This window comes from Podarcis tiliguerta, assembly GCF_965153285.1.
Source record: "Podarcis tiliguerta genome assembly, chromosome: 3".
NCBI lineage: Eukaryota > Metazoa > Chordata > Lepidosauria > Squamata > Lacertidae > Podarcis > Podarcis tiliguerta.
The window spans coordinates 90,656,032-90,680,423 of NC_139536.1; the positions used below are offsets into that span (position 1 = coordinate 90,656,032).

Here is a 24,392-nt window from a genome sequence, read left to right on the forward strand (position 1 = left end):
CGATCCATCTAGGCGTAATGCTGTTTTAAAGGTATAGCACCTTTAATAGATATAGCATCTAAACGTGCTAGGCATTTAGAGGAGTGTTGGCATCCGTCTTTCTCTGGAGACACCGGAAAAGTGTGTCTTCCGGGGTAAAGTCAAACTATTGGAGACTTACAGCGCCTGCTGTGGCTGTAGAGACCGATATGGGAGAGACATGTTTTACTGCAGGTGGGGCAGATGAAGGTGTCCAGTTTAGCTGCTGCAGTGCGCTACAGCGTTTCTCCTCTCTACTCAGCTTAAAACATTCTGGAAGGTGGAACCTGATTGCCAACTGTCAATCTTAACACATATTATGGAGGTCAAGCAACAGCAAGGGGGAAGAGATCCAAGGGGTGAATTGCGGCTTAGATTAGCAGTAGGTTCCTAATCAATGCAGAGGTAGTATCGCTACACAAAAACTCATTTACTTGTATTATTCATTCATTCAAGTCTATCACATTTTTTTATTGTGAAAAAGACAAAAACGAAACAAAACCCAAAGTGTTCTGTTTTAACCATCCAATGAAGCCAAAATGTTAACAGGAATAGTGCGCTGAACCTTACTTCTTTGAAGCATTAGAGACAAAACACTGCTGATGCAGACAGGCAAAGAATATTGGCTTTCAAAGCTGTAACTATACTTTAGCTGGCTTTAAGATTGGGCTGGATTAAAGGTAAGATGCTCACTGTAACAGGAATGGAGATTTACGCAATAATTTGTTTTATTCACTACTATTAGGCTACATTCCTATGCCATTACAAATCTCCAAAGAACTAAAGGAATTCCACAAAGGGGCAAGCCCAATCAATACATTTTAGCACCTGGGGTTAACAAAAAAAATCAAAGTGGATTCCTATTCTATTCAAAGTGGATTCCTCCTATTCTAAACTGGGGTGTGGAGTGAATACAGTGTTAAGCAACACAGAAATTGCCACCTGAAGCAGATACCTCTCTGCCTCATGGAGCACCCAACTCCACTGATAAACCAGTAAGGTACCATCAGATTGTAGGATCACAGCATTAGGAAGTAGCTAAATGGCAACTTCATTTGAAAAAAAAGAGAGGTTTATTTCAAAATATGTCAATATGTTTTTGTTATTACAATAGTGAACAAGAAGTTCAAAATGTATAAAAATTTTACAGTATCACTGGGGGGAAACAGAGTTTAGTTTAGTTTATTACCCACCCTGCAACAAACTGTAAGGTCCAATTCAGGCACCGCATTCTCAATCTAATAAATGTGGTTTGCAATAAAAGCTTCCCAGTCTGGATGCAAACGAGAAACTGATTTAAAGTCTTTTTGTATGAAGCAGCCCGACGCGGCATTTGTTTCTGCTCCAACAAACTGTGGTAGCTGGCCTAGGAACGTGACATCTGAAGTACGAACAAGTTGCAGAGCAGCTGCATCTGTCTTAAGGTGATGATGTCAGTAAATCTCAATTAATGAGTATGAATTTTCCGTATAGGTTATTGCACTTACTGAAGGTCTTCACTCTCTTGAGATAAATCTTTGGTTTTTAAAGCTTTCCACCTTTTCAAACTTTGGAGAGTATGGATTTTTTACGAAGTTCTGTATAGAAGAGTTTATGTTCAATTGCGCACACTTCTTCATGGATGAGAGAGGGCTTCACCCGCAGGATGAAGGAGAACAGATTTAAAACAAACTGGTAGGAATGAGGGAAATTTGATTCTTTGAAGTATGCCAAATGACCACACGCCCTAGAAAAGGGAAAAAGAAAAAGAAAACAGCCCACAAATTTATTCCAAATTACAACATCCAGAAAAACGGGTACACATCCTATCAATATTATTCAAGCTCTTCTTGTACCACTACAGCTAAGCATTTATAGACAGGACTTGTAATCTGCAAAGTGTTTTGTAAGTGTTTGCTCTGCTTGCTTTGTGAACAACCCTGTTGAGCCGCATGATCCCTGCTTTAAAGATAGGCGACTCACTCTCAAAGAGACAGAAACTTAGGCACGGTGGTACAAAGAATTCACGAATGCGGAAGACCTTGAACCCGATTCTTACTTTTTAAAGAAGCCCATTCTAAAGCCCTGTTCAAACATAGCAGTGGAATGTGTGGCATGGGAGCTGCTGAAAATATAAACAAGGAGTTTGCTACATATGGCAAGCTGCGCTCAATAACTCTTGTGCAAATTTGCTGGTTTCGCTCTTCCAACCATCATGCGCACCCAGATTTATGTAGTGAATTGCTTTACGTAAACAGCTGTGTGTGTGCACAGCAGACTCCAAGCTGTTTGGGTTTTAAGAAGCCACAGTGCTACTGTTTGTGTGCCTGAATTAGAAGTATGGGGAATGCAGATCTGATTGCACAACAGGACTTCTCCTTCCTCTCCTCTCCCCACATGACCCCAAAATCTGCTTCATAGGGCCACCCAAGCATCTGGGGGCAGACTTTGAGGGTGCATGATGGGCTGCAGGGAAGAAGAGAGGAGAAGGAAGCTCAGTTGCACAAGTCTTTTATGCTGTCTTATTCCATTTGGAAGTCACTTTGATTCTTGCTGATAGAACGGCAGGATACAAAAGATGAAACAAACACCTATCTCCAGTTTTCTAGCCCCTGGAATATACTGGGCATCGGTTTAAGAGCAGCACCAGACTAAAACCAGTGTTAAGAACTAAGTAAGGAAAACGTGCTTCTGTCAATTAGGAGAAGGAAGTTTCTTTTGACAAACGTTTCCAGAGTCCAAATGTGTCTCTCTTGGTGCTAACTTATGTGGAATATTACAAGAGGATATGAGAAGTATATATAATTGACCTTTTTAAGCAAAAAAGACATCTTGGTTCTTCTTCCAAAAATGAGGTTCACAATTCTAAAATCTACTTCTGAACTCTCAACCATGGAAGATGGTTAAAAGCTTTACTGGTTGGTAGTTTTAAATGTGTACTACAGAGGTGACCAACACCTGGCCCACTTAGAAAAAAAGGAACTAGGTAATCTGGGTTTATCACATAGCCACAGGCTACTGACTACCTTTTCATCTGGTTAGGTCTACTACCCAATAAGTTTTTTTTGTAAGTGCTTACTCTAAATTGTACCCTGAACCAATCTCTCTATCTGACATAGCCACAATCAAGATTGATACTGGTATTGACCATAGGAAAGGCTACTCAGGATCCAATTTTAATCTGATTTAAAATAAAGGTTTGACTCAGCACAGCCTCAAAGCGCTAACGCTACAGAACTGGCAAAAAGCAGTACATTAAATTTTTCAGCAGCCAGAATCATTACTTGAATGCATGAATTCTGTTCTCCTTCCAGCAATAAAGCACACATTTTCTACAGGGATGTCAAACACTTACTTCCGTTTGCACAGTGCAGTCGTACACAACCAATACTTTCTGTTCAGAGTTGTTAATGTGTCGCCTTTTGGTTGCAAAATCCCAACCAGGCTGTGCCCGTGGAAACAATCTATTTCCTCAGTCCAATTTAGCTGGAAACTTGAGGGGCTCTGCTTCTCAGTAGGTTCCACAGAACCAGACAGTGTTCGGAACTGCCTTTGAAGGTCCACTACCATTTCTGTACAAAGCGAAATGTAACAATGAGGCACAAAACATTTTAAAGGTTGTTTCAGAAAGGAATAAAGGCTGGAATAAAGGAAGGAAGCAAACTTCACAAGGCACACCCAAATGCTGAATATAAGTTATTATCCAAAAACCTTAGTAATTCTGGTGATAGTAAAAGAATTATCAGAACTTAGCATCTTCTTGAAGAATTTGGGTGTCTCGTGACAGGCACTTTAATGGAAAGTTTAAATAATCTCTAACAGCTGTACACATCACACGGGAAGAACTGACATACGGAAAAAGAGGAGTGTGGCCTGCCTGCCTTTCTATCTATCTATCTATCTATCTATCTATCTATCTATCTATCTATCAGAGAAGACTATTCTAACTCTAGCATTGTCTTTGTCAGGTTCCTCTCTTTTCCCAGAGTGCACCTGTCAATCTATTTACAGTGCAGGAATCAGAGTCAGGAAGGCCTCAAGAATATTCCAAAATGCTTTCTGGGAGAATGGCTCCATGTTACATATTTGTAAGGCTTACGGCAGATGGCAGTTCTGTTCCTACTTCCTTGCCAGACTGGGAATCCCAGTCCCCTTTCTCCTTATGCCTCAAATGTGGCCAGGTTCTTAAGAACTAAATTCAACCTATCTGAGGGCGTGGGGGAAGAGTCATGTTTTAGGAAAGGAAGATCAAATCACTTACGTCTTTTCTTGAGGAAAGCGTATGTTTCGTGGACAAAAAACAACAGTGGCTTCTCACATCTCCATAAATGTCTGAAGATGCAAAAAAAGAAAAGAAAAAGAAAAAAGAAATATTTGGGGGTGGAGGAGAGAGAAGACAACACACAGTGGATTATCGTCACAACAACCATATCCTTAACTATGATCTAAACCTGTTGAATACAATGTATTCAACCTGTTTGGTTTCACCATTCACCCCAAAAATGCCAAAAGTGAAATATCTTCCATTAATAGGACTGTGGCTACTTAGGGGAAATAGCAGTGTAGTGCTAAAACCCCTTCCATCAGAGCTTAATCATCTCTCCACCAAGGCTACTTTCTACAGAAACCTTCCCCATACATTCCTCAAAATATTCCTCCCATTCCTTTTACTATAAATAAATAAATAAATAAAGTCAGCAATGGTATCAGAAGTAAAAAGAAAAACCCACCAAAAATATTTACAAAGAGAGATTTCCTAAGACATTACAGATGGGTCTACCCATTTTAATTCATATCTTCAGGTACTGCCCATTGCTATCATAACCCTTTAATTTCTCCAACCCAAATCAGAGACTGTCAGTCTATGAACACCGCACCTGATTCTTCCTTCGTTAAATTTCTTCTGCTCCACATCCAGAGCATTCTTTACAACTAGGTACCATTTCCGAATATCAAACACTGGACAGCCTATAGTGAAAATGAACGAATTAAGTTTCAACTTTTATTCCATCCTTCTTTCAATGAATTTAAAATTAGCATGGTCTCGTTATTTCTGTGCAAGATAAGAGAAGACTAAGACAGCTCCACATCAAATTCCACATACACCACGCAGGGTTCGAAACTCCCATTGTTCTAGGCGCATTTTGAGACAGGGAATTTCATTAGCGTGAGTGCTTCCTGAGCTCTGGGTGCAGTGCTGCGCCTAAGATTTCAGATTAAAGCTGCAGAGCGGAAGGAAAGGAAGACCCTTTTCTGCCTCCCCACTTCCAGCTACTCTCCAAAGACTGGAGAAGAGACCCTCTTAAGAATATTAGGGGGCGGGCAGGGGAAGGATTAGACCGTGTGAAAAGTGAACATAATCTTTTAGCTGCAGTTCATTCACTTTCAGCTTTGTATTCTTGTTATAAAAAAGTGTGCCTGAACAGTAGGTTGCTGCACCCATAGCCTAGGTTTAAGGTGCCATTTAGCTCTTAGCTTTCATATCTCTAACACTGACACCACACTATACTGACTCTCGTTAAGCTGTGATTAAAAGTATTGCATTCATTTTTCAGCATTCTAGGATATCCAGCTTTATGGGCATATTTGTATCAACAGATATCCGTGAGCCCAATTCTTCTTGGATGTTCTCTAAGGGAGGTTGGATTCAAACCAGATGATCTGCCCTACACCATCTTAGAGACTTATTTGAGGGACTAGATCTACTGCTGACCACATCGTTACTACATAGTTGGGAATACAGCAATGATCTACACAAGTTAACAGAAAACTAGTTAGGTTTAAGGAAGGCTAAAGCCAGCTGGAAAACGTGAGGGCAACGGGCATGAGGACAGAGAGGAACAGAGGGGAGGGAGCATGTGATCCTGCAGCCGGTCCCTGATCCCTTTAGAGCAACTGAAGGATGAGCTATCTTACATCTGCACTAGAGACTCTGGAAACTGAGCCTTTGTCAGTTTCCAGCGTTTGCTATGCGACGTCTGCATCTAAAATTTAAAAGACTACAGTCATTCAGATATTGCTTGGAAGCCACATGCAAATGTAAAATGCTCCTTTTTCACATGTAGCGCTTTCATACATTCATATGACTTACACTTTCTTTTCAATTCACATACTCTACTGCAGCATTTCCCAACCTTGGGCCTCCAGCTGTTTTTGGACTACAACTCCCATAATCCTCAACTAGCAAGACCAGTGGTCAGGGATGATGGGAATTGTAGTTCGAAAACAGCTGGAGGCCCAAGGTTGGGAAACACTGCTCTACTGAACGAGCTTCCACAACTGTCTAGCATGTATGCTAGCATCTTAAAATATGCAATGCAAAACTTATACTAAGCTTCTTCTAAAGTATTTGGTACCTTCTTCTTTCCTTTTGTTTCTCTCTTCGGCATAGTCTGCTAGTAACCTGAAAATATATCCAACAGATTCAGAGGGTTTTTTAAATTGAAAACATGGTCCCCATTTTTTCAAACTACTCAAGCGTATTTAAAATCTGAGCCGCTCTAATGAATCCAAAGGCCTTATCTCTTAGATAAAAAAAATTAAAATTGTAAGGGCTGGTTCTTGCTCCTCCCATGTGAATGGCCTCCTCCTATGTTGGAGTTCTTGGATAACTGGGGACCCTAGTGGCTAGCTTTGCAGGATATAGACCCTTAACCTCCAATTATTTCTCCAAATCCTTGGCCTCATCCCCCAGAAGGGAAGTCAGACCCCAGGGTCATGACACCATCCATTTGCATTGGGCTTTACTTACATGGAACATCTTCATACAAGAATCCACTGTCATCTGGTGGTGGGGGGGACGGGTTTCAACACTGACATGGACACTCATGCGAGCAACACAAGTGTTACATCCCTCACTGCTTGAAACACACCCTTATCTGCTTCCACATTACAAGGATGAGGATGATTTACTACCCTTCCTTAGCCATAGGGTTCCAAAAATTTAAAATACAACATCAAAAACAACTTAAAGCAAATTGGACTGGGATAAGTCACATTTGAACCACTGCTGTGTCAAATAAGACCAGACCCTTTCAGAGCTGTGCTGCAGTTATTCTGCCTGACCAAGAGGAAAATGGCAAAACCAATTCTAGATGCTATGTGAATATACACAAATTGAATACGTTATATTTCTCTTATTCAGTGTTCCATTTGTTTAGTCCAATGGTTCTCAAACTTTTTTTCTCTGGGCCACACTTCCATGATTAAAGTTTACTCATCTCACACCATTTTCTTCATTGATAAGAAATACATTGGAAAACAAAACGAAACAACTCCTAGCAGTGCTTAATTCACACCACAGAACACAACTACTTTATAATAAGATCACAGGCCAGCCAGAAAGTATAAAACAATGCAGCTACGTAAGAACATGAATCATTCCCATAAGATAATTATAAACAAGCCTCTTACGCATGTATACAAACTCAACGAGAGGTGTGAGCTTGCTTTTGCCAGGTAATGTCATTTATATTAGGTCTAATTTGAGACAAACGAACTCTCATCTCCTCATCAACGCAAAGAAGCCTTTCTCTTTTCTGATCTTTCATATTGGTCAGAGTTTGAGAACGGCAGAAGAACAGCCCATGCTATTCTCCAGTACTCTGTTCAAACGGTGATTCTGGATCACAACCTAGGACTGTCCTCAGTACCACTTGATACTCTCATTTTGAAAAGATATCGAACCATATTCTGCAAATTAAAAAACACACGTTTTGATACTACACTGCACTGAAATGTTTAAGCATTTCTCTGTCCTCGAATCTTCCTGCCATGCTTGCCAACCTCTCTTGCCGCACCACACCCTTTGAGAACCACTGAGCTAGTCCTTAGCAGTAATAAAAATAGAAGTCTAGGATTTTTGTGGCCCTGAACTGCAATAAGTCGGTAAGTTTGCGTTTGTTATAATGGCAGCACACACTTACCATTCATAATGGTCATCCAGCAAGAACAGCATTTTCAGCACCACGATCACCACAGCTACGGCAAGAATATCGTATTTCACATTCTGAGCTGATTTATTCTCAGGACGAAGTGTCAGGAAGTCCATTTCACCAACGCCAGTTTTTTTTACCACTCTGCACGTCCACTTGTGCATATCATCTGAATTAAGAAGAGGATAAACTTCAAATGCTATGGAAGTCCAACACAAAGAACTAGAGTTGGAACGAACCTTGGAGGTTTATCCAGTCCAATGGTTGGGGAACCAGACCTAATAAGGCTAGCCAGGCCTCCCCATTTGGCTCGCAGTACTGCTTCACCAGGTCTTCCCATGGCTGGCAAGTATTTAAAGGTACAAAAAAATTGTTTGTTCATAATAGACGTGTGAGTGTTGCTCTATTCCTAGTAGATTAGTTGAGCATGTTTTAGTCATTTAAGTGTACATGTGCACAATTGTGTTTGTGGGGGAAAGCTTTACTTTCAAACGGGGTCACCAGTGAGGTGTGCAAACTGTTTCTGCTTATGGAAGGGAATCAACAATTTAGGCAGGCGAATGCTGGCGGTATTTCAGAGTATACTGACAACCCCTCTGGAATCTGATGAGGTAGTTGATTCATGACATCCTTGCTAAACTGGAAAAGTAAGAAATTGTGTTCCTTGTGTCTTCGAAGACACCTGTACAGCAATGTGAAGATTGTAGCTACAGTTAAAGTGGCGTAAAAAAGAAGTACAAATGCACCTTTTCTTTAAAAAAGAAATGTTAAAATACAAGGCGATCTGTGATAGCAGTACTACTTAAACCTTATTTTTGCTGTACTTGAAGACGTGATCCAACCCAAATTTAGGACGCAAAGTGTTATTAATTTCAGTTGGAGCATTAAGTCTCTGCTTTAATCTGTGCTGCATTAAGGACAATGGAACTTAACAGGGTTTAACTTTGATTGGATACCCTTCCTCCATCAGATCCATTTGTGCTTTGCAATTTTCAAAAGGTACATGCAGGACTGGCATTATAACATAGCAGTCCCAATTCTCTTAAACATGGTTTTAAGACTGAGTAAGCTCAGGGCTCCCACTCCCTCCGTGCTGTGTCATTTCCCTCCCTCCTTCATCAGCATCAATCATGGTATAACCAAAGCTAATACTAACAAAACAGTTCAATCCTTGGCAAAAAGCTAACCATGATTAATACCGGCAATGGGACAAACAGCACTGTGCCCTAATTAATGCTGAAATGAGCGAGGAGTTTCCACTGGAGAGGAGAAGGGTCATGCCACAGCCTGCTTCCTATTCTAGTTTATTTATATTCATATTTCTAGGCTGTTTTCTCACCTGTAAGCAGCTGGTTATGCAAGTATGAATATGATTACTGCAGCAGCATGCAGAGTCTAAGAATAAATTAATACTGAATACTACATCTGGAATTCTAAGAGCACTGTCAACTTTTGGTATCCAAACCAGTCTTTCCCAGATGTTCTTGAACTAAAATCTCTGACCACTGGCCATGATAGCTAGGAATGACTGGAATTGTAGACTAACAACATCTACAGACCCAAAGTTGAGAAAGTCTGGTTCGGATACTAGACGTTGACAATGATCCAACTCTGATCCAAACCACAGCTTCCAAAAATTATGACGAAAATAAAATGTTTCAACAGGAAACATTACATATATTGTAGCGGAAACTCTGCGACATATCACAAAGTGATTTAAGAACAATAGTCCTGTTCACAAAAGCACGTAAAAAATCCTGTTTCATTAAAAATACATAGTAAAAGGGAAAGTAATGAAATCTAAAGGGAAGACATGAAATGTACAATCCTATACACAATTTTACCTGAGAGGAAGTCACGTTGAACATAATGAGACTTATTTCTTAGTGAACCTACATAGGTGTGTACTATTAGGAATCCAGCAGTACTGAGGAACACCTTATTTTTCTTACATATGAATCTCATTTTCTCCAAAGAGTGATTGGGTAGAAACAAATGGTCAGCTATAAGTGACTTTAATTGTTCTGTTAACATGACTCAGCAGTAAAGAGGATCACAACCTTCTTTTTCATGCTGTGTTATTAAAACTCAAGCAGATGTGTCTGGAAAACATTTAGTACTTTCCTTTAATTCTGCTGCTGCCCTAGTGATTAAGCATTTGAACTCCTTCTTGTAATAAAGAGAAGGTGAATGTGTGTCTATATGAAGCTACATAGAAGAGACAGTGAAGAAAGTAACATGCTTGCAGACATGATCCGTCCTTATATTTAGTCAAGTTTTATTTTCATATCCAGTGGATTCAGAAACAGGACTTCATATACCAAAAAGGTTTAGAGTGTGACTTTGTTTTAATTATTTTAGTACAGTACCAGGGAAGAGGTTAATTGAAAGCTTAACTCAACACCCGTGAGGCATACATTCTGTCTACTGAGCTCACAACAACCAGGTGAGGTAGGCTCGGCAAATAGATAGTTGCTTTCCCAAGTTATCTATTATGCCAGGGTTTCCCAAACTTGGGTCCCCAGTTGTTTTTTTGGACTACAATTCTGATCATCCCTGACCACTGGTCCTGCTAGCTAGGGATGATGGGAGTTGTAAACCAAAAGCAGCTGGAGACCCAAGTTTGGGAAACCCTGTTCTGTGCTTCTTCACTGAGAAGGGATCTGAACCTGTATTTCTCAGTTGCGAGTTCAGTGCTCAAGCTGCTGTCCCACACTGGCTCACTCATAAATTTTGAGCCATTGTTTTGGTTTGACAGATCTTAAGAGCATCAGCCATGAGTTTCAAATATAAAGCCCTAGGAGTCCCCATGCCACTACCAACTTGAAGTCCATGAAAAACTCCAAATTTGCCATATGGAGAGAAACCCAGACAGATGGGCAGGGTATAAATATATTATTATTATTATTATTATTATTATTATTATTATTATTATTATTATCGGAATGTGCTTTCGACATTAGCACAGTAAAGGCTATTTAAAAGGACTTGATAATGTCTAATTTTTGTTCATTGGGAAAAATAGGGTGAACATTAAATTGGGTGTTACAAAACACATCCCTCCCCCACATGCCCTTACCAGGTAAGTTGGCTTCCATCAAATACTTCATGCACAGAATGTTTGGATGAAGGAAGCTGCCCTCTGCTATATCTGGAAAACAAGGTAGCTTCAGGTATACAGCAAGGGCCTGTGTCTTTTCGTGAACATCCTCATACGCAGGCCAAGACTAGAAAACAAAATCGAAAACAAGTGTCATCATTTGACCGAAAGCACATCTGCCCTCTTTAGAAATCTGAGCTGCTTCTTGGGTGACTCCACAAAGCACCAAGCATTATTCTGAGTTGTTCTTTCAGCCTGGAACTTTCTTCGCTCTTTTGAGAAACACCTAATGAAAACATAAATACAACAACAGGAAAAACCAAAAAGAGATCTCTTATCAGTTAAGCTAGAACCTCTTTAGCCCTGTAAATACACAGCATTGCTGCTTTTAACTGCTTTGAAGAATATTTTGGTCACAAGGTCCTCTTTACAACATAAGCCAAAGGATAAGGCATCCATACCACAGTTAGCTGAAAAGCAAGTTAAAGCAAACCTACACGATCCTAAAACTTCTAGAAAGCTTTAGAAAACTTATTTCAAAGTGTGCCTTTAGGTTTTTAATGCACTGATTCATATTACTTTATGAATAGAGAAGGCAATAAGAATTTTTCTAATATAAATGGATGAGTAATATTTCATTTCAATCAAACTTATTTTCTGATAGCTTCAGGGTATGTTATAGGTAGCATCGTTAAGATAGAAATGTAAACCTGGTCTGTTTGATTTTGGCCTCAGTTCAATAAGAGAGAGAAAAGGGGTTTCACCCCACAGCAAACCACAAAAAAGGAAAGAGAATCTGCAAGTGTAGAACAGTTTGCTGAACTTAAAACATGAAAAATATTATTGGAATCTAAAACAAACAAACACTTCAGAAATTTTGAGTTTGATCCTAACAACCACAAGCAGAGTTCTGCTCCCAAACATATAGGCTCTCATTGCTTGGGGGGGGGGATGTATTGCCTGGGTGCCCACAAATATTAGCTTGGATTGCTAGCCAGTTATTATTTGTTACCACCAACCTCCTCTTCTCCCCAATTTTCTCTGACACATGTCGGAAGGTTTGGAGGAAGAGGTAGTCTTTTGTCCCTTCAATCTGCTGTGGCCTTGAGGGAGAAGGGGGTCTTTTGTGTGCTGCTATGTTCTTCGGTGGCTCGAATCCCCGCGGCGGGGTGAGCTCCTGTTGCTCGGTCCCTGCTCCTGCCCACCTAGCAGCTCGAAAAGCACATCAAAGTGCAAGTAGATAAATAGGTACCACTCTGGCGGGAAGGTAAACGGCGTTTCCGTGCGCTGCTCTGGTTCGCCAGAAGCAGATTAGTCATGCTGGCCACATGACCCAGAAGCTGTACACCGGCTCCCACGGCCTATAAAGCGAGATGAGCACCGCAACTCCAGAGTTGTCCGTGACTGGACCTAATGGTCAGGGGTCCCTTTACCTTTACCTATGTTCTTCTCGACAGAGTCAAGGATGCTTGCCTCTGGTGAGAACTTTTGTGGAAGTCTGCCAGTGTCCAAAAAGATCACATAAACCATCAAGTTTGCACTTACAAACAGATGCCTATAAGTAGCACATACATGTTTCAGTCTCGATGGGATAATCTTAACACAGCTCTGTCATGATGGAAATTCTGTGAATATGTGTATTACAGAAGAAAGCACAAGAAGGAGGGGAGAGATGTCATGGGTTTTACAGAGAAAAGTGCTTATTAATGGCGTAGCAAAAAATATTCTCCTTTCTTTCCACGCATTTAGCATTCTGAAAACAAGACATCCATTCAAAAGTTTCATTTTTGATAATGCCAATTAAACAAATAAACAAACAATAAAAACATTCTTAGGTTCCCCTGGAGTCCACAAATAGCACAAGGCATACACAACTCCAGCAAAAAGTTTACTCATGCATGTAAAATGTCTACAAGCTGTATTATGCTTGCAATCTTTCAGAGCAGCAAGTTTTTTGTTTTTTTAAAAAAGCAACCTTTTTGCCTGAAGCACTTTATCCCGAAAAACAAGAAATACATGCTTTACAGGACTGTTGCACATCAGGGTTTACGTCGGTCTTCAGACATTTCGGGATAGGTAGTCAAAGCAGCATTTTAATAATGAGAGCTACGAGTTTGAAGGAATATGCTTTCCTTGATGTCCAACACATAAGAAGTATAGGAATAATGTTATAAATATTTAATAAGAAAAATTAACTGTCAAAAATATGCCCTGTTCAGGATGCAAATATAACTGAGGACCCAATTATTTTAGGATTTTACCGGACATTACCGGGATTTCAAAGGCTGAATTGACATCTGGTCCCTGCTCCTGCCCACCTAGCAGTTCGAAAGCACATCCAAGTGCAAGTAGATAAATAGGTACTATTCCGGCGGGAAGGTAAACGGCGTTTCCATGCGCTGATGTGGTTCGCCAGAAGCGGCTTAGTCATGCTGGCCACATGACCCGGAAGCTGTACGCCGGCTCCCTCGGCCAATAAAGCGAGATGAGCGCCGCAACCCCAGAGTCGGTCACGACTGGACCTAATGGTCAGGGGTCCTTTTACCTTTAATCTAGATGAACATGAGGGAATTACAGCACTGGCAATGATGCTTCTATCCGAATTATTTCCTCAAACATCCATATAAACATTTTAACTACTTTGAAGAAAGAGCTATTAGTCTTGTTTTCAAAAATGTTTATTTAAAACGAAACAGATCGTTATGTTAAATGTGTCACAGCCCAGGGCTTAATTTTAATTATCTGGTGATGAGAAACAATTCTAAGTGTTGGATTACAATTCTACTATTTGGACAGTGTCATGGGGGGGGGGGGGAGAAATACTCCCGCAAATACAAGTATACTGTTTCCCTTATAAAGGAATATTTTTTTCCCATACAAAAGGCAACCTAAGTATGTATTTAGCCTATAATTTAGAACAGAACTGGAACGTTCCGAAACAGGGGAGAAGCAAACTTACTCCACCCAAAGCCACTCCAATGCCTCCTCTGGCAAATCTATACTACTGAGATTTTCACTGTACACCCATTAGTGAACACCAATACAGCACAGGGGTAGGCAGTATGATGTCCTCCAGATGTTGATGTCCTCCAACTCCCATTTGCATTGACAACCCAGCACAAGGTGGGGAGGGCTGTTGTTGTTTAACCTCCCTGCACTGTACTGCTTGGAAAGTGTGTTGCTCCCACAATTCTCCCCACAACAAGTACCTCAAGATAGGAAAAAGGATGTGCTCCTGCAAGTATTACACACACACACACACACACACACACACACCACACACACACACACACACACAATAAATGAAGCTTAATTCAAGTATGTAAAAAAGCAGCGGGACTCCCTGTTAGTGGAATGCCAGCAGCCTCTCTTACGAGTTAAATTTCAGGCCTCAATTATTATTTTTTTAAGGTTAGCAGTAAAAAAAAAAAAAGTGACAAATTTTCAGGCTTTTCTAATAACTTTGAGCTACATCTGCATCAAATTCAGTTTTATGGAGCTAAATCACCCAGAGAGCCTTTTTTAAGGAATATAACACTTCCAGAAATTTTAAAGCAATTTTTAGGGTACATGTGTGTCAAATTTCAGAGCTCTAGCTCGGTGGGAGTTACCTGGTGAATTTCAATACCCAGTCAACTTTCTTTCACAAAACACCTGCAAAAATCACTTGTAAAAGTAAACATGTTGCATATGCAATTAAGAGTATCACACAATACTGGAATATTGTAGATACAGAAATTTATGATGCAACAACACCAGTGCAACCAGTTGCCAATTATGTAAGGGTAATGACAATATTGCCATTGACTGCCAAATGCAAAATTTACAGCCAAACTGGTACGTGAAATAACAATGACCTAGTGACTCACTGTTTTCTACACTGACATTTCTAAAATACAAATCAGATTAAGATTCCTTCTTCATTATTACCCCTTAATTGTTTTGTATTTTCCTTCAGCCTGCTAGTGTTTACATCCTTTCGCCTAATTCATACATCTGTTGGAAATTTTCTTTAACAGATAGGATTGTAAGGATTAAAATTGCTACATCAGAAGTAAACCCAAGTGGCCCCCCAACTTCACAACCCCGTTTAGATTAAGAAAGTGGGAACCATTTAGTTAATTTGAGAAGCAAGGGAAAGAGGTCAAATTTGCAACCACCAGGCTCAGGGTGGAGGTAATTTATTTTCACCATTGGTAGTAGCTTTTTTTAGGGCTTTAAACAACAACAACAACAACTTTATTGTGCTGTTGCCACAAGCAGTATCACCACCACCACCACAGCTTGTTTCTCATTGGCCTAGCTCCTACTGGGGAACTGGGTGCAGATGGAGGGAGAGTATAGCAGCTACCAATGGAGGCTATTGTATTTTTGTGGTGTCTGCCATTTCCACCCTTTGAAACAATGGTTTGGAACTAGTGCTGCATCCAGAGCATTGTGGGAAAGAAAATGGTGTCCAGACCACATACAGCTGTAGCAACACAATAAACTTAAAATTAAAAAAAGAAAGAAAAGAAGACTAGAAGAAACTACTGCTGCTACAGTTAAATGGATAACAATGGTCAATCTGTCTATCATGAAGACACAGCTTTTGGTGCAGAGTAATGGAAACAAGTGTATTTAACACAGGGCAGAAGTTTGGATTTTCTATCTTTCAGACAAAGAAGGCGAGCTTTATATCTGATAATTCCATTCCTCGTTGGTGTGTTTTGTCCCCCAAAGCAGCAGGACAAGAAAAAGTGTGGGCAATAATGGTCTTATCACAGCACCTTCATATCTCTGAAAAGAACTGTAATACGTTCAATGGTATGTATACATTTTTCCATGTCCTGCTATTGACTCTAGTCAAACAGGTCTGGCAGATTTTCGTAGTGCTTCAGACACCTGATTGACCAACAATTGCAGTAGGTCAAGAGAAATGAGAATGCGCTCCCAGGGCAACAATAGCTGTACCATACAACCTTAAACTCGAGTGGGGTGTGCGAAATGATCATGTATTTCCAACTGAATTTAGTATACAGGGATTATTTGCTGGTTTTAAAAACTGGAGGGGCGTGTGATTAGACTGATTTTTTTAAAAAAAGAATTACCCATGCACTTTCGAAGGTTTGACTGCTATAATGCAGTCTATGAGGCTGTCTTTAAAGACAGCTTGAATATTACCCTACACTACCTTATAAGAAAGGGTTTTATCCCTAAAAGGCAGCATATGCATTTATAGAAATAATATTATGAACAATGAAATGTTCATGGAGAAAAAAGATGATAGCATAAGAATAAAAATATATTCACCACAATAAGCGCAGGCTCAGGCAGATTTTAGGACTCATTTTCATTTCCTTTTCTGTACCTTTTCCTCCCAAAAGAAAATGTAAAGTAGCTAACAGTAGCATACCAATATGAATACAATAATATAATATGCTTATTGACACTGGAGTGTCTTACCTTTTTAGCATTACTGCAAACACGAATTTAATTTTTAACAGTTTTCCCACTAACTGAATTTTCAAGTTTCCCCAAAACAGTGGGGGGAATACAGAGGAGGTAAGGAATGTTTAGAAAATAGAGAGAGCAGCGATGCAAAGGGTGGACACATATCTTCTAACATCTGTGAAGCACATGCTCCTGGTGATGTAACGAACGGAGGGTGTGCCTTGGGATTACTAAAGGGCCAACAAATGGCAGGAAAGAACTAACATGTGGGTGAACCGCCTACAGCTTAACTTAGAGAGCTGCCTAATATCCTGGCTTGCTCTAAGGAATAAACAATTCGTGAAGGAGATGCAACACCCAGCTATGGAGATAAGATACTGGCAGCAGATTCCCTCCGAGCCAGAAACAGCCATGTCTGGCAATACCAATGAAATTAAGCTCTCGTGGGAAAAGAAACACCAGCCGTATAGGTGGTAAGCCCAGATTTGACTGGGGGAGAAGTTAGAAAATTTGAAATTAGATTGGGGTACTTGTGCAACGTATATTTCGCTGAGACTATGCCCTCCCCTTGCCCTATCCACCTTCAATGTATCTTGAAGTAGCTGATGCAACCTGATCAGCATGTTGCATGAATATGGAATCACCAGTCCAATTCACACCCTGTAAGAATGGCTTATCTTTCTCTCTCATGGTGTGCACACTTACACATGCACACCCCAACCACAGTCTCCACAGATCAGCTCGTACATCTCAGGCCATGAGCAAGGAGATCTACATAGAAAACGAGTTTAAATCATTCACACAATCATATATGAATTCTGTTCTGCTGCTAGAGGATAAGGTAAAGGTAAAGGTCCATTAGGTCCAGTCGTGGCCGACTCTGGGGTTGCGGCGCTCATCTCACTTTATTGGCCGAGGGAGCAGGCGTACAGCTTCCGGGTCATGTGGCCAGCATGACTAAGCCGCTTCTGGTGAACCAGAGCAGCGCACGGAAACACCGTTTACCTTCCCGCCAGCGGTACCTATTTATCTACTTGCACTTTGACGTGCTTTCGAACTGCTAGGTTGGCAGGAGCAGGGACCGAGCAACGGGAACTCACCCCGTCACGGGGATTCGAACCGCCGACCTTCTGATCGGCAAGTCCTAAGCTCTGTGGTTTAACCCACAGCGCCACCCGCATCCCATAGGGTTATTCATCACGGATTACACTTCACGGCAGAAAAGAGCGTTTGCTGGATAGTCCTGTGAGGCAGATCTGCTTGAATAACACAATTAATTAAACTGGCATATACAGGGTGAGTCTTTTAAAGGAGGCCCCGTGGAACATGTGTACTCTGTATCCACGGGGCCTCTTCTAAAGGACTCACCCTGTATATATGGGGAATCATATGAAGCCACACCCGTTGACACACTAATTCAGCTTCTCTCTCACTCACAAATATTAAAAGATAATGGCAGAAAGCAAAATTAGTTTGAATTTGACCAACATTTCAGAGAGCCTATCTTTCTTCTCTGTTAAGCAATACTTCAGCAGGTAAGGACAAGCCAGAGTTTCTGTTACACAACAGCAGATTCCCGTGATACACCTGATTACAATAAATGTCAGAAATGAACTTCCTCCTCAGCTCTTTTTAAAGAGCCTCACCCTTGCTTGTTGTCATTTCTGAAGCTGTTTCAAGAGAGAAAATAAAACGCTACTTATGTGTGGCACCTGTTAATTTCATTAACTCCAAGAAGAAAGAGAGAGATTGAATAGAAGAGGTTCAGGTCCCCAAATCCTAACCAGAAAGACGAGGAAGCTGCTATTTTGGGCACGAAAGAAGGAGGGGTTTATTGAGAACTCAAATGCTTCATCTTGTAAGTCTCAAATAGGCACGGCAGGTAAAATAGGACATATATCAAAAAATATATATCCATCCTTCAAAGCTTCATTATCCTTCTGGTAAAATGAAAGCCAGATGCAGCATATTTGAGAAAAATAAACCATGATTTGAACACATACACCCCTACCTGACACAGAACATCCTGTTTGCCTGTCCATAACCACCACCTTTACTCACTTGGCTCACTAAAGCATCTCTGCCCAATGACAAGGAATAACTGGCATGAAATCAGGTTGTGTCATTGAGTCCAATGCAGGTAGGAATCAGAGGCAATCCATGGAAAGGACAGGTGGCAAGTGTCTTTCCAGTAGACAACCCGGATACTGGTGCTGTGGTCCAAAATGCTCTCCATGGCCATGAGTGAAACAAGAACCTGCTTGGAAACAAAGCCTTACTTCCTTGTGAACATGGACCTAGTTATGTCAATGTGGACTGGAAGCAGGGTACTACAGGAAAGGAATATAGTTTTGAGGACTGCCTATAAGTTCAGGAGAGAGAGGCAAAGAGGAAGGGTCTCCTGAACTTCTCTGTAGAACCAGGAGTAGCAGAGAAATGAGGTCCATGGGCAATAGTGAAGTCTTTTCTTCCTCCTGAAGCCTCAGGCAACTGGTTGTAGTAGTCGGAAAGGAGAGTGTACAGCCACATACACATTTATGAACCCAGTGAATTTTGGAACTAACACAGTTAACTAACCCACAGCACTAGAGCAAAACACAGTTGTGAATGACTCTACCCTAAGTCTTTTCACTCTGGTATTAAATGGCTGTCTTCAGATCTTCCAGCTCCTTCCAATAGCATCATTGGAAGCTTTTTATTCAGTGAGGTGGCCGGTGCTGAATGCCACCAAGGAAGAATTTGTAATCAGAAATGAAAGGGTGAGGCACACTGAGGAGATGACTACTAATTACCATGCTGTCCCAACTTCTCCATTTCCCAAACAACACCTGGAGAACATTTAAGGAAGCAGTATCAAATGCTTTTAATCTTTCACTGCACGGTTTCTAGCCTACAGTTCCAGCACCTCAAGGCATAAACACAGATGAAGGGAATCTTTTTCAAGACACAGTTTCACCAAGAACTTTAAGATGGATATGCAACATGAAGTATAGGAAACATCTGAAAAATGATTAAATAATAATAATAATAATATTTTAAAAAACTTTATGCTCACAGTATTTACAAGATTCTAATACAGAAGAAAAATATTCATGGAAATTCTATGGCAGTGGACCAAACAAGGAAGGAGCTATAATCCTATGAAAATGGTAAGATTTATTACTTGTATGCAAACATTTAGAATGGATTAGAATATGCCCAACAATCTATATAGTAAGGTAGGGGTGGTCAACCCTTTGGGGCTAGTGGGCATATACAGTATAGCATTTTGAGGATGTGCTATATGTGCCAGTCGTGAAACAGCTGCTGTGGGGGTGGGAAGGCGTAATATGAAATAGTCACCACTTCCAGAAGAGACAAAAACGGAACAGGAGAAAATGATGTAGGTGTTCTCTGCCACCAACAGGGAAAAGGCCCTTATACTAACAACCACCACACTTGCGCACAGAGAAAAAGCTGGCTGTACCTCTCCTCCACTTGGAATGGATGGATATCCAGTCCTGGTATCCAGTGAAATGTGGACATGTTTAAGGAGGTGTGCTCAATGTAGAAGCGACCAAGTCACTGCAGATGTGAGCTGACCAGGAAGAGCAAGCAGCCTCTTATACATTGTGGATTTTTGCGGGCATATTTACTGAGACCTTTCATGGGCACCACAGGGGATATGGGCTGCCTCCAGTATATTAAAAGAACTGTATACAAATCTCACTAACTACAAGCAATTGTCACAAAACTGAACTAAACATTTAGCTAGCTTGAACTTACTTGCAGATAGCTTGAAACAATGAACATACAGAGAGCTGCAGAATTTATAGATAAGCGCCCATCAGAATTTAGAATCCAAATGTAAATTACAAAAATAAGTACAGCAATCATTTTTACTAGGCCAAGTTATGTTGGGAGAACAGAAAGGAATATCTCCCAATAAACAAAGGACTTTCCCCCCAGGTGGAATGGGTGGGGTGTCCCAATTCCTGCCCATAGGCTGAGCAACGCTGCCTGCCGTCATAAAATATGTTTTTGCCCCATTAAAGCCACAGAATCAGAAGCCTTGGTGGAAAGAGAAGCTGGGATTGGCTAGAGACAATTTGCTGCCTGAGGTTAAGGACAACATGGCACCCCCATTTTGCTAGCTGACAAAACTAACAGGCAAACTTTTTGGGTTCAACTTCAAGTCTTCTCTGCGATGGTGACTCACTCTTGCAAGTTTGCACCTGCTCTGTATAAGAGGAGAAGGCTCCTCTCCTCTCCCACTTTTGCTCATTAAAGCAAGCAGGCTCTGCTTTTCTCCCTCCTCCCCGCTCATCCCTGGCTTAGCGAGCTGAAAAACTTTGCTGCTATTTAGCGAGCTGAGTGGGGAGGAGAGAGGGACAGAGAGCCTGCTTGCTTTAAAGGAACCAACTGGACAGGAGCTGCTTACACTCGTGTAAGTGGCTCCTCTCCTCTCCCGCTTTACTCCTTTAAAGCAAGCAGGCTCTCTGTCCCTCTCTCCTCCCCACTCAGCGGCTCTTCTCCCGCTTTGCTGTTTCAAAGCGAGCCACGGAGGAGGAAAGGAAGGGGAACGATGGATCCTCTGCTCACGACTGCAGCAGATCCCCCCCCCCCCACCACCCATAGGCATTCCCTCCATAACACGCACAGACATTTCCCCTTACTTTCTAGGAGGAAAAAAGTGAGTGTTATGGTGCAAAAAATACGGTATTCCCTACTGGGCGGGAGGAGAACCCTGTTTTAACCAGAAGTTTCAATGTAAAACCCTTCTCACTAATGGAGAAAGCCCCTCTGAATCAGCTGATCGGTGCTGGTGGTATTCATTCAAAGGAGGAATGTTTTGAAAAACCATCTCTCCAACTTAAAATGCTCCCCATTTTACATGGCTGCAATGCAAAAAAGAGAAAAGAAGAAGAAGAAGAAGAAGAAGAAGAAGAAGAAGAAGAAGAAGAAAGAGCTGACTACCACAGATTAAATAAACGTTGAGAGCACTGGGGGGAATAGCAGATAGTAATAACAGACATTAGACAATGCCTGGGAGGAACCAGTGAGGCTAAAGAGCATTTCCAGAAATTGTAAGATCAGTAAGAAAAGTCTACTTTTAATTCATCAGAGCCACTATACATGTATGTAACGGGTAAACATTTTCACAGAAGGTAGATGAATGAAGGTCACCTTTACATGGAAGATCTTGCAGTCCGTCCCATATACCTTCATCTCCTCTGGGAAATCTTTATAAGCATTCAAGTAAGGGATGTGGCCATCCATTACCAGCCTAAACGAAAGGAGTAGAAGTAAAATCAAGATGTACATACTGATTTTAGTTCAAAACGCATGACAAGACACAGATACAAAGCTAAAACGTAACAGCTGAGTGAAATCACGAATCCCTGCTAAATATTACATTTAAAATATATTTAATTAATGAGAGCAAAAGTAGAAACCCATCCATACTGCATTGTTAAACAGTGGTGTGCAATTATTGGAAGTGGGCACGTCTGTGCAGAAATATCAATCAGTGCAAAAAGAAGGGGATGCTTGGAAGAAAAAGCCCTTTGGTTAACTCTGACAATTGCAGACTTCTATTCTTCTAGTCAATTAGTGAAGAGGAATTTTGAAAAGCCTACGCTTTCCAAACTAAAAAAAGCAGTTTTTAGATCTTCATAAATTGATTAGCTTGTAAAAACACGAGGAAGGTTGAATGTCGAGCCAAGCCAAAGTCCACAACTAAGCTTGTAATGCCTAAGAAATTGCAAAATTGGGGTAGATAATTTTTGATCTCACACTTTAAAAAAAAAAAAATTGCCACTGCTAGCTAGGAGTTGAAAATCACAGAATGTAGCCAGCCACAACTTTGAAAGCCATGTTACCACCCAAGTGCATATGGCCTCTGTGAGGGAAAGGTTTGTTTTGCTAGGCAGGCTTGGGTCACCTAGTGTTTTCTTTTTTTCACAACTGACCTAGAAAAGTGATAAAACTATTTAGTTAATCATATTTTATTCTACCTAAATACAAAAATCTATAGTTAAAGGCAGAATGGAAAGCAGGCTTTAAAAACAAAATACTTTATTAGATACTGTTCTTACCTTAAGAGATGTGATAATGTAATTGATTCCCTCAACCAGAGCAACGCCAAATAGCAGAAAGCCAGGGTCATCGGCATTGACATTCTAATCTCTCCTTTCTTCACTTTCTGTAAATATGAGCCAGCATCCACTGATCCAGACCAGAAAGATTTTCCTGTGGAAATAATTCAAGCACGGTAAAAGGAAGCTAGCCCAAACGACAGACTACACTGGATCAATATACAAAGGAGGTTGTACCTGACCAAGTCATACCCAAAATAAACCCACTGAACTCAACGGACTTTAGTTGTTACTAACCTATCCATTAACTTCAATGAGTCTACACTGAGTTTGACATGGATAGTTGAGTACAACTCATTGATAAAAAGGAACTGAAAACCTATCATAACATACAGTCATACCTCTGGTTACTGTATTTTTCGCTCTATAAGACACACCAGACCACAAGATGCACCTAGGTTTTGGAGAAGGAAAACAAGAAAAAAATATTCTGAATCTCAGAAGCCAGAACAGCAAGAGGGATCGCTGCGCAGTGAAAGCAGCAATCCCTCTTGGTGTTCTGACTTCTGGGATAGCTGCGCAGCCTGCATTCGCTCCATAAGACGCACACACATTTCCCCTTACTTTTTAGGAGGGGAAAAGTGAGTCTTATAGAGCAAAAAATACGGTAAACACTTCAGGTTGTGTTTTTTCAGGTTACAGACCGCCGAAACCCGGAGGAACCGGAACGGGTTACTTCCGGGTTTCAGTGGTCGTGCATGCACAGAAGAGCTAAATTGCTCTTTGCGCATGCGCAGAAGCGCCAAATCACAACCTGCGAGTGCGAAGACGAAGGTTGCCAACACTGCAGGTTACGAATGTGCATCCTGCACGGGTCACGTTCAAAAACCGAGTGTCCACTGTACTTCGTTCCAAGACCAAGTGGCTGCTCAGTTAGCTTGATAACATTCTGCCACAAGCAGAGAACAGACACATACAATGCTCAAGCAACTGAGCCAAACTATGCAATGAAGCCAAAGGGTTTCAATTCTCTTTAAATCCTATGCAAGTGAAAACTTAATAGTGTGCCTGGATTGGGGGTGGGGGGGCAGGTTGTTTTCAAATCTTAAGAGCAAATCTCATCTCACATCAATAAATGCATTTTCCTAACTAAACAGATGGGAAATGGAGAATGAAAGAACAAAGACAGCTGCCGAAACCACAAATTAGAGCTTGGCTCAAAAGGTGTGTGCGAGCACATCGGCAGATTACACCTCTGCAAAAGATTTCCCTTCTCAGCATAGCCAGGAGGATAGCAAGGGAAATGACGTAATCTTTAAAGCTTTAAAACAAATTATTACGTGCAAAGGCAGCTTCACTTAAAGTACAACTGTTCTACACAAGTAAACCTTGTTCTCGGCTAAAAATAAAGCAGAAAAGTGGACCAACTAGAAAAAATTGACATAAGCTTTCTTACAAAGAGGAAAACCTCAAAAAAAGATCACTTCACACCAATGTGTGCAGAAGTGATACAGGAAAATTCAGCCAATGAAATACTGTAAGCCTGCAGGGGTTACGTTCCAGGGATCGTGCCTAAAAGCCAAAATTGTGTATAGTCAAAACCCATTGGGTTCAATGGCTGTCCCCTTTTCACCCATTTTGATTTTAAAAAATTGCTACACACATAAAGCTGAATTCACACAAGTTAAATGCATGTAAATTGCAGGCTTGCTGAATGACAATTTAACGATGAAAAAAGGGAAGAGAAAAAAACTTTAATTGCTTCTGCCTTTTGGAGACAAAGCATAAAAAGAATGTAAATCAGCAGCTATCATTCCCAGATTTTATACTGCTAATAGGGCAGGTGGAGGC

The 24,392-nt window shown here is 40.9% G+C and overlaps 1 protein-coding gene across 2 annotated transcripts in view; it reads right to left on the minus strand.

Moving 5' to 3' along the window:
* Window positions 1–468: 468 nt before the first annotated feature.
* Window positions 469–24,392, minus strand: part of TAF1B (TATA-box binding protein associated factor, RNA polymerase I subunit B) — a 34,364-nt gene continuing 10,440 nt past the window's right edge. The window contains exons 7-16 of one of the 2 annotated variants that reach the window (XR_014508957.1): window positions 22,542–22,695; window positions 21,631–21,730; window positions 11,011–11,158; window positions 7,923–8,100; window positions 6,354–6,400; window positions 4,875–4,965; window positions 4,259–4,329; window positions 3,353–3,569; window positions 915–1,744; window positions 469–878 (exon numbers count right to left, since the gene is read on the minus strand). Coding sequence is in view for 1 of the 2 variants with exons in the window: in XM_083431669.1 (XP_083287795.1) it covers window positions 1,561–1,744; window positions 3,353–3,569; window positions 4,259–4,329; window positions 4,875–4,965; window positions 6,354–6,400; window positions 7,923–8,100; window positions 11,011–11,158; window positions 21,631–21,730; window positions 22,542–22,695 (1,190 nt within the window). In the remaining variant the exon portion in view is untranslated. Of the gene's footprint in view, window positions 1,745–3,352; window positions 3,570–4,258; window positions 4,330–4,874; window positions 4,966–6,353; window positions 6,401–7,922; window positions 8,101–11,010; window positions 11,159–21,630; window positions 21,731–22,541; window positions 22,696–24,392 lie in introns of both variants that reach the window. The other variant, XM_083431669.1, reaches the window with a different exon arrangement.